A 16,354-nucleotide genomic window follows, 5' to 3' on the forward strand; every position below is an offset into this window, starting at 1 on the left:
ACAAAATGGTCATTAAAAGCATTACTTAACCTATCCCATTTTTAGTTACTATTTACATCACAGGAAGGAACTTGGGATAAGTACCCACCACAGTGACCTCACAAGGTCTATGCAATTAGGTTGTCCCTTTGAACCTAGATCTTAGGATCTCCAGTCAACTAGGTAGGGTTTTTCTTCACATAGCGCCTTTTATTTTCATGGACTTTAGTCTTATTCCTTTCGATGTTTTATCAACATTATCTCGATTTAAGCCTTTAGTTAGCGGATCCGTAATGTTATCTTTTTTATTATACAAAATCAATAGAGATAAATTCGTTTGAGATCAGTTGTTTAACAGCATTGTGTCGACGTCGCATGTGTCTCGATTTACCATTATACATTACGCTAGCAAGACTCCCTCACACTTTCAACTGGTTGTAGGATGGTTTTCTACCTTTCTATAAATCATATGGTGTCTTGTCTCTTTTCTTATGGGGCACCTTATTTAAAAGTAATTAACTCATAGAAACACTCCCCCCCACATTTCCTGTGATAACCCAGAGCTTTTTAGCAATGCGCTAATATTTTCCTCTAGAGTCATGTTGTTTACAATATTCAAATGATTCAACAGATCCACCACCACAATCACTTAATCTTTTTATTAAGTTGGTTTTCAATTTCTTGCTTATAGAGAATAAATTTATCTATAGCTTCTTCTTTGCTCTTAAGCAAATATACATAGCAATGAAGGTAATAAAATATTTATTCCTTCCTCTCGTTTGAACAAACTTTAGGTCACAAACCTTTCTATGTATTAGATCAAGTGGTTTTTGACCTTGTTAATTTTTTCCTCAACACATGTTTCATATTTATAATTATAATTATTGTGAAACGAAGGAATGTGTTCTAAGTTAATTAGTGTATGTAAATTATTGTAATTAACATGTTTGAGTCTACTATCCAGAAATTAAATGACTTAAGCATATAAACAGAAAAAGAAGTAACATTCTTATTCATAGTTTTACTTTTACAAATATTGCATTTAGTTTATCCCCTTCCCACAAACATTCCCTCTTTAGAAAGCACATTATTATTCATAGTTCTTGTGTATGTTAGGCACATAAGTCCATGTCGGACAGTTCTTTGGAAATTTCTTCCATAGCATTGGCCTAGTTAGCTCTAAATTTCTTTGGGATCCTACAGTCTGGTAACTTGCGTCCTATCTTGTTGCAATTAAAACATTTTCCTTGAAATTTTTCCTTCTTGGAAACACCACCTTTTGGTCCCAGTTTAGACCAATTCTTAGGTTGTTTTCCCTTATGGAAGTCTTTCTTGACTTCTACAGCGTTTGCCCTAGCACCATTTTCATTTGTTACTTTGTTGAGCCTTTTTTCGTACCTCGATTGTCTTCTTCAAGCCGAAGTTTGACAATTAGGTCTTCCACTTACATTTCCTTTCTTTTGTGCTTTAGTTAATTCTTAAAGTCATTCCAAGTAGGAGGCAGCTTCTCAATAATGGCTGCCACTTGGAAGGATTCACTTATCATTATCCCTTCAGCAAGAATTCCGTAAATGATCTGTTGAAGTTCCTGCACTTGATTCACAACTAATTTAGAATCAATCATTACAAAATTCAAGAATTTAACAATTAAAAACCTTTTAGTTCCAGCATCTTCGGCTTTGTATTTATGGTTCAATGATGTCCATAATTCCTTACCTGCTTTCTTAACACTATACACTTCTATAGTGCATCTTACAATCCATTTAGGATGTAGTTTCGGCATAGGAAATCAGAATGTTTCCAAGCTTCAACAGCAGTGAAAGCGGTAACTTTATCTACCTCGCCCTCTTTAACAGTAGGAGGGCCATCTTTCAAAAATTTGGCCAAGTTTAACATGGTCAAATAAAGCAGCATTTTCTATTGCCAAGTTTTGAAATTCTGTCTCGAGAATTTTGCAGGTTTCTCTTTGTGGCTTACAGAAGCCACCACCGGCAACACTGAGTTCTTGATTGAAGATTGCGTTTGAACCAAAGCTTCAGATTGTGAATTGATTGAATTGGTGGGAGTTTCCATTTTTCTATTAAGAAACAAAACTAGAATTAGAAAACTTATCTACTTTTATTAGACGACAGGAATCTAATAAAACCCGAAACAAAAGTTTATACTGTCTAATAAAAAATACAATAAAACAATGGACCAGATAGGTAACCCTAAAAGAGAGATGGTGCACTCGACATGCTTAAATATCAAGTCCTTCAAAGAACTAATCTTAGACATGCATTCTCATATTGTCTTTTTAATTCACCGTTGATAAATTTCTTTCTTAATTCACAATTTAAAGCTACAATTAAGGCCACCATAAATAGAAAAAATTCACTTTAAATTGTTAAACGACAAAATTAAAATTCTAAAATAAAATCCTAGTCAATTTTGTTAAACGGCAAGATTAAATCCCGAAACAAAATTATATAATTAAATCAAAATAAAATATGTTAAAGCGCGAGAATAAATCCCGAAATAGAAATATTTGATTAAGTCTTTGTTTGAAATAAATTAATATCAAATAAAATCTTCTTAAATGACGGAATAAATCATGAAATGATTTTATTTAATTTAAATTCTAATTTGGAAACAAAATAAAATCGAATAAAATCTTGTTAAACAATGGAATAATTTGGAAACAAAAAAATTGAATAAAATCTTATTAAACAATGAATAAATCCCAAAACAAATTTTATTTAATTTAATTCTAATTTGGAAACAAAATAAAATCAAATAAAATCTTATTAAACGCACGAGAATAAATCACAAACAAATTTTATTTAATTTAATTCTAATTTGGAAACAAAATAAAATAGAATAAAATCTTGTTAATCGGTAGGAATAAATCCTAAAAGATTTATTTAATTTAATTCTAATTTTGAAACAAAATAAAATTAAATAAAATCTTGTTAAACGTATGGAATAAATCCAGAATAAATTTTATTTAATTTAATTCTAATTTGGAAACAAAATAAAATTGAATAAAATCTTGTTAAAGCTCAGAGAATAAATACCAAACAAATTTTATTTAATTTAATTCTAAATTTGAAATAAAATAAAATCGAATAAAATCTTGTTAAAGCAATGGAAATAAATCCCGAAAAAAATTTATTTAATTTAATTCTAATTTAGAAATAAAATAAAATCTTGTTAAACCATGAATAAATCTCAAAACAAATTTTATTTAATTTTAATTTCTCATTTTGGCAACAAAATTAAAATGTGATAAAATCCATTGAACGCGGGATTAAATCTCAAATAGATTTTATTTAACTTTAATTTCTTGTTTGAAAATAAAATAAAATAAAGGAAACTTCCATTGAACGGCGGGAATAAATCCCAAAACAAATTTTATTTTAATTTTAATACTCGTTTTGGAAATAAAATCAAAATTGGAATAAAATCCGTTGAACGGCAAGAATAAATCTCGAAACAGATTTTATTCGATTTTAATTTGGAAACAAAATCGAATAAAATATGTTAAACGACGGGAATAAATCCTGAAACAGATTTTATTTGATTTTAATATTCGTTTGGAAATAAAAATAAAATAAAGAATAAAATCTATTGAACAATGAGGATTAATCCCGAAAAATATTTTATTTAATTTAAAATTTTATTTTAAAAAAATCTTTTCTCTTTGGTGTTTCATTCGTCTCGAATTAGAGAATTGCAAATAATGATAAAATATGTCTTAAGATTGTTCGACAAAACACGTCAACGAAACAAAGTATATAAATATAAATAGACAATTATTTATATATAAAATAAAATATAAATAGAATAAGTTATATTTAAATTGTCAAATACGTAAATCCAATAAAAACGGTAACAAAAGTTGAAATTGAAAAGAAGAGATTCTAACGTTGAGGCCTGTTTAACATAGTTTCTTTAAGACAGATTAAGTTGCTCTTACGGTACTTGGAGAAACGTTGGTCGAATATCTCCAAGATACAACAACACAATGATCAAGACAGTAGCACCTTTACAGCGATCAATGAACAAGCATTACATTTTTCTATCACCGGAATGATAAAAAATTATGGAGAGAAAAAATTTTGAGAATAAAATAAATTCAGTATGCGAGGATATGGATGTGGAAAAATTCTTCAGAATTCATAACCTTTTATAGGCATTGAGAATGGTGAAATTTTGGAAATTTCCACAAATTTAGCATTAAGGAGCTAATAAATCAATTTGATTGGAATCAAATAAAATAATATAAGTGTCCTTTTAAAACAGATTTTGTCTGCCGAAAGAAAAATATTTTCGTGTTGAACTAAAATATCTATAAGCTCACCAATTTTAACATTTAACATTGCCCGCATTAATGCAATTGTGCTTGGACCTATACTCCATGCACTCAAGACAAAATTCCAAGCTTAATCATTCATTTATTTTTTAAGAGGGTTTCCATATATAAACACATCTCACATATGGTATTTAACCAATGTGGGATCTAAACTTTTCTTTTCCTCAACAAATATTTCCAAGTAGCTTATTTTGGGTATCAATTTCTCATTCATCACTCAACCATTTTGAGCATATGATATACCGTTGTAAAGGTCTCATAGAATAGAATATGAAACCATAACTTTATGATTCAACTCTTCACCTTTACTTATTAAGAATATGCCTCAAAGTTCCCATAAAATACAATTTTTTCAACAGAACCCTTAGCGTTGGCCTGAATCAGCTTGGCTTCCCCTTACCACCATTGTCTAAACATAGATTGGTTATGCCACTTCCCATATGCTAATATGCCAAAGAAGGAGAGACAACAATGGAACGAAACAACAAAAGACGGAAATCCGAAACCGTGCTTCAAAGGCTGATAAAAAAATATGCTGCAAGAGTTGATAGAGAATGTTATTGTTTTAGATCATGTTTTTATGTGTGCAAAATTTGATCAAATTATAATTTTTTAACATAAAAATTATATGAAATATTATAAATTCGAACGTTCGACTTAATGGTAAGCTTTATGGGGGTTAACCAAAAGTGACTTTATGGGAACCTTTTAATTTGGCCAAGGAAATAGTAAAGACCAAATCTGAACTTAGCAAATGAGAATTGGATTTGTTACCACACTTGTCCACTCCTTGGGCTTTAACTACTTTTTTGAAGTATGTTACTCACTTCGGTTCTGAGTTGATTTGGTAGCTTATTTTCCTATTAAAGAATAAGATATTTTTTATTAGATAAAAACTTAATATAAGCAAGACCAAATTTGAAAAGAACTGTCCTCATTTAGAACGTATCTATTTAATATTTGATATTTCTTTGTTTGTTGTCGACTTCTATATATTAAATTTAGATATATGGAATATAAAAAGTAGGCTATCTATAATGTGTTTGAACCGGTCTACTTGAGACTTTGCAATTTCTTTGTTTTTTCAACCGTCGCCAAATGCGTTACATATTCACGTGAAAGTTACCAAAGGAAGCAATTATATACATAAACAGAATATCTCAAATTCAAAGAGCATTATGAAATCCACAATAACAATGACTCCCTGGAAATTTGATGAGCAAATGATAATGTTCCCCCTTGTTCTACTTATTATTTGTAGCCATCCCACAGTGAACGGTTTCGAGGTTTTTCTTATCAACAACTTGGGTGGCAATACAAATCTCGCCGTTCACTGTTTTTCGCCGCAGGTCAAGGATTTGGGCAGTCGAGTGATACTTCCGGGAGACGATTTTCATTGGGAATTCGGCATCAACATCGGCACCACCGCTGAGTATGAATGCGACATGGGCTACGGAAACAAGCAAAAACGATTCCTAGTGTTTGCGGAACGAAGAGATGCGTTGAGATGTGGAAACCAAAAATGTTATTGGCGTGTTGATCGTGATGGCTTGTATCTTTATATTAAGGAGGTCGATGATTATCAGAAACAATTTTCTTGGTAATGAAAATGGCCTTCTCTTTGGCTTTCAAGTTAAATAAATAAATAAAAGCAAAGTTTCAGTTTTTCTTTTTCCTTTAATGTTGGATTTTGTTTTTAAAACTTAAACCCAATCAAATCAGATTCGCATTGAAAAAGTTTAAATGATATATTTTGAAAAAGATGAGTGAAAAGAAATAAGAACTTAATTACAACTTAAACCCAATCAAATTAGGTTTTGGTTCATTAATTTTTGTTTTTTATTTTTATATTATAATAATATAATCTTATCCAATTAAAATAATTATAATTTTATTTTTTAATTCAAAATTCAATCAAATTAAATTTAATAAATATAACCGAATTACATTCTAAATATGTTTTAATTTTAAAAGTTTTTTAAAAGTTTTACGTTAAGTAGAGCATATTCACAAGTACAATATAAATACATACATACTAGAATAACTACAATATTAAATTAAATTAATACAAAACACAACAAACGAAGAATAGAAAAATTCAGACAAAACCTATATATGACATACGTACATAATAAAACTAAACGCCCACACATCACAATTGCTTATTGTGGTACTCGGATGAATGCTCTTTCTTTTATCAACTAACTTATAAAATTTGAGTTTTACTAGAAAATTTTACCACTATGCATTTACAAAGACAACTATAACTCAATGATTACAATTTTCAGAATTTAATTACTCTAAAAGTAAAAGGAATTTTTTAAAATTATACATAAAATTTTATTTATTTTTATTTAATGTACAATATTATACATGAAATTAAATTTATGCAACTCTATTTCTATACATGAAATTTTAATTTGGATTCAATTTTCAAATGCAGATAAAACTATTTTCTATATATCACTATTTCTTGTTATGTCATATAAAAATTATTGATACATTTTATTAAACTAAACATAAATAAGTTTTAATTATTTTCACATAAATTTAAATTATGCTTTTAAAATAATTAAAACTATTTCCAACATTAGTACAATGATAAGAACATGCATTTTGTATGGCCGGAAATAGTTTTAAGTTTTTTATTTAATAAAGAGTCGCATCCATAATTTTATATGATTTAATAAAAAAATAAGGATGTTAGTGGTAAATGAAAATTAATCAAAATTAAATATTTATATATACAATTACATTGAGTTAAAGTTTTTATTAAGCTGGAAGAAAATTTTATTATTAATAAAAATGTAAAATGGATCCAATTGAATTCAACATTTAATGACGGATTAAACCTTAGTTAAGTTGTTATCATTATCATTGTAACAATTAAGAGAATGTAAATTCAAACATATTTAAATATATGTTTATTCCTAAAAAGATTTGAAATATTATGGATAAAAGTATGCATAAAGCAACCAACAAGACATCAAGCAAGATACAATATCACCTTGTAGACTCAAAGCAACCAACATAACAAAAAATAAAAATCCAAATCAAAGTTGTGTATGACATTAAACAATAAATAAAAAACATACATAATTAAAAAATATATTTAAATGAATTGATGCATTGAATAATAGAGAGATAAGGTCTGTTACAACACCCTAAACCTTCCCTAGTCATCCAAATGTCTCACATGCATTGGCTGACTTGGCCGGTGCTTTCAGAGAAAAAACAAACAATTTAATTTTCATTAACTATGTTTTCCTAAAGAAATACAACTAACCGAGAGAAAAAAATCAAATCCTAAAACTATTATTTTTCTCTTCTCCAATGCTTCCAAGATTCCATTTCTTGCATCGGTAGCGCCGATCAACTAGATCTTTTCATATAATCATTGTTACCTTTCTAGATTCCTAGTTTCTTTATTGATTTTTGAGTTCATTGGAGTTTAAAACTCCCTTCTGCCTATGGGCTCAGACTCTGTTGTACCAACAACCCTTCTTTAACATTCTCCCGTCTTTGTTAACCACCCCTTCCATTTCCTTTGGGACCTTCTCTATCAAATACATCAGAGTGTTGTATCTACGTCCTTTCGCTGCCAGCATGTGCGCTGCTTCATTGGCCTTCTGAGGTACATACCGGAATGATATTTTCCTAAATCTCGATTTCGTATTTTTTTATTTCACTGATTAGATTTCCAATATTTGGCTTGTCTTTTTCTCCAGATTTGATTTTATTGATTACTGTTAAAGCATCTCCTTCAATGCTAACCTCTCAGAATCCTAGTTCATCAACAAAAATGACCACCTAAAAACATGCCCTTACTTCTGCCATGGTTGGGTTTGTGACATTCAACCACTAGTAAATACATGACTGATAGCTTGTTGATTTTACATATTTTACATGTTCAAATCAATTAATTATTAAATTAATTTCTACTAATTGGTGATTTTATATTTAAATTCTGTTAGGAATGAAATTTGGATGTCGTGTCTACAGTATACCGACAGAAACACGACTAATAGGGTCTCTAAATTTTGCAACCCCGGACCATCGTGCAAGATACGACAACATTCGATAATGACCACTCTCGGTCTGTAACGAAATTGATATTTACACTCTTGATATGCTTAATATATGGGATGTTGTATGAATTATTTTGATGCTATTGGTTGGAATTCATTTGCAAATATTTCATGTGCTGTATATTATGAATTAATCTATGAGTTCTATGGAACATTTAGCTTCAATATTACTGCATTGTGAACTGTTGAAACTCGAGATGTTGTCTATTTTTGTTTACTTGGTAAATATTTTAGGATGTCGATTTCAGATTTTAACATTGCCATGGGTTTCGCTAACCCTGATGGTGTTCAAACTAATTCCTACCATACTGCTTTATTGGATATACCAAGTAATTTCAATGCCAATGATGCTTATTCTTCTTTAACTCAATCTAGGGATCATCTTTATAATCCCAAGACCTCTAAGGACTTGTTAGTGCATGAACCAGCTTTAAGGTATATTCATCTTTTTTTAGCTTTTAGCTATTCAGGTCGAAGTGATTCATCATCTGTTTAACCAAGACAGAATTATTTTTCTTTTGGTGTGTGCATTTTGGATATAAGGTTAATTTAGGATATTGGTTTGCACGAAATTTTCATGTTGTTTTACGCTCTAATCAGCCACTCATACTTGGCTCATATATTACAAATTTAGTCTCCCAAAATTTTCTCTCTGAGGTTGATTTTTCTATCTTTACGTGTACATATACTATGGATCATCTAGATAAGAATTGTTTGGATTCTATGAGCTTCCTTGCTGGCACCCCTATTGTGTATTATTTTGTTCCTTCAGGTATACGAATTGCTCGCAATAATGGGGTTTTTTGCCAGCGTCACAACTTCACTACTAGAGAGCAAGAGGAGCAGCCTCCTTCATCTGTAGAGGCACGTTTAAGCTGTATCAAAGCTTACCTTGAGACAATGGAAACCCAAGTCTCCACGATTCTCGACATCTTGCAGAGTAGTCATCCCTAACACTGACAACCACGTTAGATATACACGGGGAGTATACTTGACCTTTCTCTTTATTATACTTTAATTCTTATACAATATGCTTGAAGACAAACATAGGTTACGTAGAGGGGATGTTGAATTAGTAAGTGTGCGTGATTGTTTCTCTTTACCATGTGTTAAATCTTATGTTGGGATTGTTTGCTAATTTTTTTGTCATTGAGCCTCTAATTCCAAAGCTTAGTCAATTTAGATAGTTGGGTGGTTCTTGAATTAAAGTGTTCATTATCTAGTTTAATCGACATGTGTTATAAAGTTGAAATATTGTAATTAGACTGTTTCATGAAAATTTATTGGTTCTTTTGCTTGGTAAGAATATCTTTCTTAGTTGTTTTTTTTCCTTTCAAAAAAAATTAATAAATTAATAAAAATACTCATTGATGGCTCAAGTTATGAGTGAAAATTTCATAAATGTGACTAAATTTAGTAACTGGGATGAGGTGCTTGCATTGTCATCTCATCTAGCGTAAAAAGGTTTGAGTGACGAACTAAAAACTTGCAAACTCTCAGCTAACTGAGCCGCCATGAGTAGGGCAAAATGGTTCGTGTAGAGACATTTCAAATTGAGTAACCGGGGTAAAGTGCTTAGGTTGTCATCTCACTTCACGTAAAAAGGTTTGGCTATATCCCAAATTTACTGTATAATTGTTTGAGAATAAATACCTTACAAATTTTGGTTCAATTGCAATTTAGTGAAGTGATTTAATTTACATTTTTGAATTCTATGACACTTGTTGATTAAACTGCATATTTGAACACTTATTCATTTGCCTAAATTATTTACATTGATCATGGTTGCAAAAGAGAGGCTTGATTTCTGATAAATTATTGGACAATTTCTAATGTAGGAACATACAAAAGCTTGAGGACAAGCATAGGCTAAGTAGGGGGATTAGATAGCATGTTTATTTTGTATATTTTACATGTTCAAATCAATTAATTCTTGAATTAATTTCTTTTAATTGGTAATTTTATGTTTCAAATTTTTCAGGAACGAAATTCAGAATCCTTAAATAAAAAAACAAGCAGAAAAAGACTGATTAGATAGCAATCAATAAAAGGGGTCGAATTGGAAATTTTGAGACATTTAAGGGCTAATCAGATTTTTAACTTTGTAAAAGCCATATTTAGAAAAGAAAAATCTAATTTTGATTTCATGTAATTAGTGGTTAGGTGGGTTAGCTAATTTTAGTATATGGTTTATGTATAAATAAGGGGTATGATGGACTTGAAAGGACACACTTGGCACTTGAATTCACTTGAAATTGAAAGAAATTATTTTTTCCCTTCTAGTTTCATGTGTCAGTAAGCATACTGCCATTCCATTTTCATTTCCTTATTCCTTGGCAAAATTATTTAATTGCTTTCCAAGTCCCTTCCTTTTCGAACTTCCACAATTTCCTTAAAAACCATTTCCATACACCAACTAAGCGCGATTAATTTCATGCTCACTAAAATTCTAACTTAGCTTTAGGCCGATATTCTTTCCGGTCAAAAATCATGAGAAATGGATCCACACTAAAAATATTTCATAACGGTATTCACCATCTCTCCGGAATATTTGGATTGTACAAATTCATCCCTTAAAGTTAACTCGATTTCAACATAAAGCGCGTGTTGGGTTGGAGTCGTTTTGGCGTACAGTTGAGAAGTCGAGTCAATCGTGCTGTGTTCGGATTCCCACGAACAAATTGGCGTATCCTAATAGGGTCATACTAGTGGGTTTCTCGTCAAGGGAGATAGTGATTGAATTTAAATGACCTACGCGGTTGAGGCCGTTGATTCGAGTTGAGTTCTTCAGAACATAAGGCTACTGAAGTCTTGAATTGCGAACGTGTGTATCGTGGTTAGACAATTGGTAAGAGTTGATTTATAGGTCGTATCAGAATCAACTACGAAAAGAAGAATTAGAGGTTGGGACATTAACTAGCTTATGGTTTGGAGGAGAAAACTCATTTTCAAGGATCGATTCAAAATTGGAATTAACCGAGTCTAAGGCTAAGACTTTATATTATTGCTTACGATGTTCAACTCTATTTACTTATTTTATTTTTGATTAATATAATTTCTAGAATATGAATCCTTTATTTTGACTGTCTGTCAATTTACCCGTGAATGCACAAAATTTATTCCCGGGACTGAGGATAAACTCAAATGCATATAACCCAATTAGCTTTTTAAATGAATAAGCCGCTCTGATTAAAACAAATGAGTTGATCTATCAATCGAATAATAGTATTTCAGAATAATTCGTTCATAATCCCCTCACACCACCGTATAGATAGAACAATACCTCAAATATCAATAGTGCAATCTGAGATAAAAGAGAAAAACCAAATGTAGTCCCAATAATAACCAGTGCAGTAATACAATTTCTATAATCTGATATCTATATCACCATGCTCCTATGATTGAACCAGGAATTATAACCGTAGTAGATGTAATCACCTCTGGCTAATGGATATCCTTTACATATGAATCATGTTTGATAGAATAGACCATAAGAATGATAAGAAAAACAAGATAATGAAGTCTAAGATGTAAAGCTTTACTGAATTTCTGAGAATACAACCCATATTGAATGATAAAGAGATCAATGATACCCCAGAGAACATCCAGAAGAAGAATATCACTCATACGCACTGGAATCAATTGTGATAGAGACAACATAATTTGCTTATATATAAAGAAAAGCAACAACCAATAGAAGTAGAAAAATAACACCATATGAGTCTTATTGTCGAGTATTCTACCGAACATAATAGAATAGAATGCCAAATAAAAATAGAGCAACATCGATTATTAACCAACCCAACTAACAATACCTCCGTCTAACGTTATGGTTAGCCAGCATTCTCATATGATAAAAATCACATCTGAAGATAAACAATTGTAAATGTCTCTGAGGATAAAAGTACATATAGAATACCCAGAGGAGATCGTTGTAAGAAACTCGACCATAACAGTGCATTCAGATATATTTGCAGTTCAAACACTATCCCACTAACTAGTAAAATCATCGATGATCTCACATTATCATGTTTCACTTAAGAAATCAGTTTAGAAGAAATTATGGTTAATCTGTTCTTTATATACCATACCTGAATAAGTTGATTATCCGTGAATAACTTCTTCTTTAACAGAAACCTTGCATATCCCAAATGATCTTCAGAAAAATCTGATATCTCTTCTAAAATTGTCTTGACTTGCTAACCAATTCTTGACTTGGACCACATTATTACTAATTCGATCACTGAATTCTTTAGCATCACTTTTGCTGACTTAATCAACATAAACCTTGTAAATTCCGTTGTAAAAGACTATGCAGGTGAGTGGTGGAGATCGTAAAGCCTCTAAATTTGGCTCTCATATATATACACATAACATAACATTCATTATTAACATAACATTATAAATATTTATTCATACCTTTTATGAGTTCTGACTCATCATAAGCAACTTTTTAATCAAATACTTGAGTATCACTTTCAGCATTATCGGAATTAGCTCAGTTCGAAAACATCTCTGTTTATAAGTAAAACAAATCTCATCAGAGTCAGGAGATATCACACTATCACAAGTTATATAATGAAATGTATTTTTAAACTTCATACATGCTACATTTAGCCCGAGAACTGACTAAACCATAGCTCTGATACGACTAAATGTAACACCCCTAACCCATATCCATCGCCGGAACAAGGTTACAGAGCATTATCGAGAAAATGGAACAATAAACCATTCAATTCATACATCAATATAATACATATTCTAATTTCATTCAAATACATTCATAACATCCCCTAATCGATCTCTTAAGGCCCTAAAAATATAATAGAAATAGTTCGGGACTAAATCGGTAACATTTAGAAAGTCTAGGAAAAATTTAGAAAAATTTATACTGCAGGGGTCACACGGCCGTATGACCAGGCCATGTGGCTCACTCGGTCGTATGAACAGGCCGTGTGGCTCACATGGCTGAGACACACGTCCATGTCTCAGGCCATGTAACATTCAAAATAGGGACACACGGCTATATCTCAGCCTGTGCCCATGCCTGTGTAACTCACTGACTTGGGTCACACAGCCAAGCCACACGCCCGTGTGCCAAGCCATGTGCTAGACCGTGCAACTTTAGAAAAGTGACCATTAACAACCAATAGGGGCCACACGGCCGTGTCGCCTGACCATGTGTGACACACGGCTGAGACACACCCCCGTGTCTTAGGCCGTGCGGACAAGAAATTGGCCAAAATTGTAATAGCTCATTTTTATTGTTATCAGAGCAGTGGTTTTGAGACCATGAATTTGAAATTAAAAATTTTTATTATTATTTTAATGTTTACAGCATGTTAGTAGTGTCGTATAAAAATTTCGTGAAGAAATTTGATAGTTTTCATGCTTAATTTGATAAAAGGACTAAATCGCGTAAAGTGTAAAACTTGTGTGCTATTAGTAAAAGGTGTTAAATTGCTATGGAATTTAAATATGAGTGGCCTTAAATGGTAATTAGACCATTGATTGTTTAAGTGGACAAATATGGGCATTAAATTAATTGATTTGAATGATAATTAAAAAGGTTAAAAGTGTAAATTAATAAAATAATTTATAATAAACTAAAGTCAAGAAAGATGTCATCTTTCTTCATCTTCTTTAACAACTGAAACTAGGGCTTAAGGAAGCGATAACCAAGCTTCAACATTCGGCTAGTAATAAATCCCTTGCATGTGAATATTTTTCATCTCGTTTTTAATAATTTCTATGTTTTTGAAGTCGTTATAGCTTAATCTAGCTAGCCCGGAGACTAATTTGCAAAAATTTTAAAAGTATAGGGTTTTACCATGAATTTATATTTGTTTTTTTATGTTTGATAGATGAAAATGAATATTTGATGATAGTTGAGCAACTTTTGTAAAGGAATTTCTGATGAATTTGTCTTTTAAGTATTTAATTGAAAAATAGAAAAATGTTCTTGGTAAAAATGTGAAATAAATAAAACATGGGGATTGCTAGGGACTAAATTAATATTTGGCTAGCATGGATGTGGACTAAATTGCATTAATTTACATTTTTATGAGCCAGGGACTAAATTGAAATGAATTCAAAATTTTAGTGGCAAAAGCGTAATTTTTCCAAATTATGATTTTTGGATTTAATTGAGTAGAGTGAAAATTGAATGTGCTAAATTTGATTATATACGGATTTAGATCGGGGAAAAGAAAAAGTGTTGGATTAATCGATCATATTTCTCTGTTCGTGTTTGAGGTAAGTTCGTTAAATTTAAATAGCATTGAATTATGTTTGAATTAAAATGCTTTTGTGTTATATATTTTGATATTATGACTTTACGAAAATATCCAACGAAGTTTCGGCGACTTTCGAATCCCATTTGAACCTTAGGAATATATAGGATACATATGACATGTCATTAGGGGTTATTGAGTTTCGGGTGTTGGTCTTATACGTCCTATCTGTAGCTGATTTTTTGACATGTGTTACGGTTACTTGACAGCTTGTGTGAGCAGCACCGTGTAGCTACGTCTTGGCTGGCGACTTTTGTAAGCAGACCCATTTATGGCTCGAGAGTGAGCATTGATACAAGATACGAGATAGTAGTGGTTTCGACTTCCCGCGTATCCAATATTATTCTAGTGGTTTAATAGGTATGAAAAAGGAAAGATTCGACAAATGTTTCAATAAGTGATGTTATGAAAGTATGGAAATGTATGAGTTGGTGATGTTTGAAATATGCTTAGCCATATGCTTGAAAGTATGAATGTTTATAAGTAGTGTATATAAAAGCTATGCTGTTATTGAGATGATTTGCTAAGCTATGAGATTATCTAACTTGAAAGGTTGTTGTTTCTGAGGCTAATGCCAAATCATATTGGATTATCTCAAATTGTTTTTGTGCTTATAAATTGAAATGGTAAGCTTTGTTTATGAATTACGAAATTACTAAGCATTTCATGCTTACTTCGTGTTAATTTCTTGTGTTTCTAGATAATCGAAAGCTCGTATGGGTTGGAAGTTGTTAGGAATTCCATCACACTATCCATCAGTTACATAGGTATATTTTGAAGATTTTGAGTCATGGTATAATGGCATGTATAGGTGTTTTGTTTAATGAATTTAGCCATTATTGGTGTGATTGATAATTTAATGTTGTGTTGGTTAAGTGATGTTAAGGAAATGTTGATGGAAATGATATGGTAGCAATTAATGGTTGGTGTGGAATGAATGTAGCATGATGTTGATAATGGCTCGTTTTGGTAGTTTGGAAGTGAACATCTTTTGGTCAAATTGGTGTGGTACATGTTAGTTGTGAAAATGGTCATTTGGTATTGGTTGTGCATGAAATTTTAGGTATATGAACATACGGATTAATGTGGCTTGAAATTTTTTTAATTGGTAGTTTAATTAGTGAATGAATTGGTTATGTGTTTAGATAAGTTTGATTGGTGAAAATGAGGTGTCATTTTTGCATATTGGTTGAATGGATAGTTTCTATGTTGTGTAAGCTTGAATATGCATATGTAAAGTGTGTCTTAAGTGCTTTATTATAGGTTCAAATGGCTTGTGCATGAGGTGTGAGTTTGGGTGAGAAAAATGGCTTGAAAATGGCCTATTTTTCATCTACACGGGCAGAGACACGAGTGTGTGTCTCAGTCATGTGTGACACACGGCCAGGCCCCTGTAGCTTTCAAAGGGTTGCAAGTCAGGCTATTACATGACCTAGCACATGGCCTAGGACACGGCTTGGCACATGGGCGTGTGAGGTGATTTTGAAAGGTACACAGCCTGGCACACGGGCCTGTGGCTTGGCCGTGTGGCCCAAGTCAGTGAGTTACACGGGTACGGACATGGGCTGGAACATGACCATGTGTCCCTATTTCGAATACCCACACGGTCTAAGACACAGGCGTGTCTCTTGGCCGTGTGA

At 31.6% G+C, this 16,354-nt stretch overlaps 1 protein-coding gene and 1 long non-coding RNA gene across 3 annotated transcripts; both read left to right on the plus strand.

The window, feature by feature from the left end:
• The first annotated feature begins 5,517 nt into the window (after positions 1-5,517).
• On the plus strand, positions 5,518-6,002 carry LOC105762401 (S-protein homolog 19). Its single transcript, XM_012580216.2, has one exon. The coding sequence runs from the start codon at positions 5,530-5,532 to the stop codon at positions 5,935-5,937; it is 408 nt and encodes a 135-aa protein (XP_012435670.2). The 5' UTR covers positions 5,518-5,529; the 3' UTR covers positions 5,938-6,002.
• A 1,618-nt stretch (positions 6,003-7,620) lies between these two features.
• LOC105763680 (uncharacterized) lies at positions 7,621-15,673 on the plus strand. Of its 2 annotated transcripts, none has more exons than XR_008191746.1 (4): positions 7,621-7,967; positions 8,062-8,197; positions 8,308-15,074; positions 15,415-15,673. It is a non-coding gene; the product is annotated as an uncharacterized LOC105763680 (long non-coding RNA). The 2 variants fall into 2 exon arrangements; XR_001124374.2 differs by lacking the exon at positions 15,415-15,673 and having other exon boundaries at positions 8,308-10,026; positions 14,924-15,228.
• The last annotated feature ends 681 nt before the right edge of the window (positions 15,674-16,354 follow it).

The sequence above is a fragment of the Gossypium raimondii genome, chromosome 12 (assembly GCF_025698545.1).
Source record: "Gossypium raimondii isolate GPD5lz chromosome 12, ASM2569854v1, whole genome shotgun sequence".
Taxonomy (NCBI): domain Eukaryota; kingdom Viridiplantae; phylum Streptophyta; class Magnoliopsida; order Malvales; family Malvaceae; genus Gossypium; species Gossypium raimondii.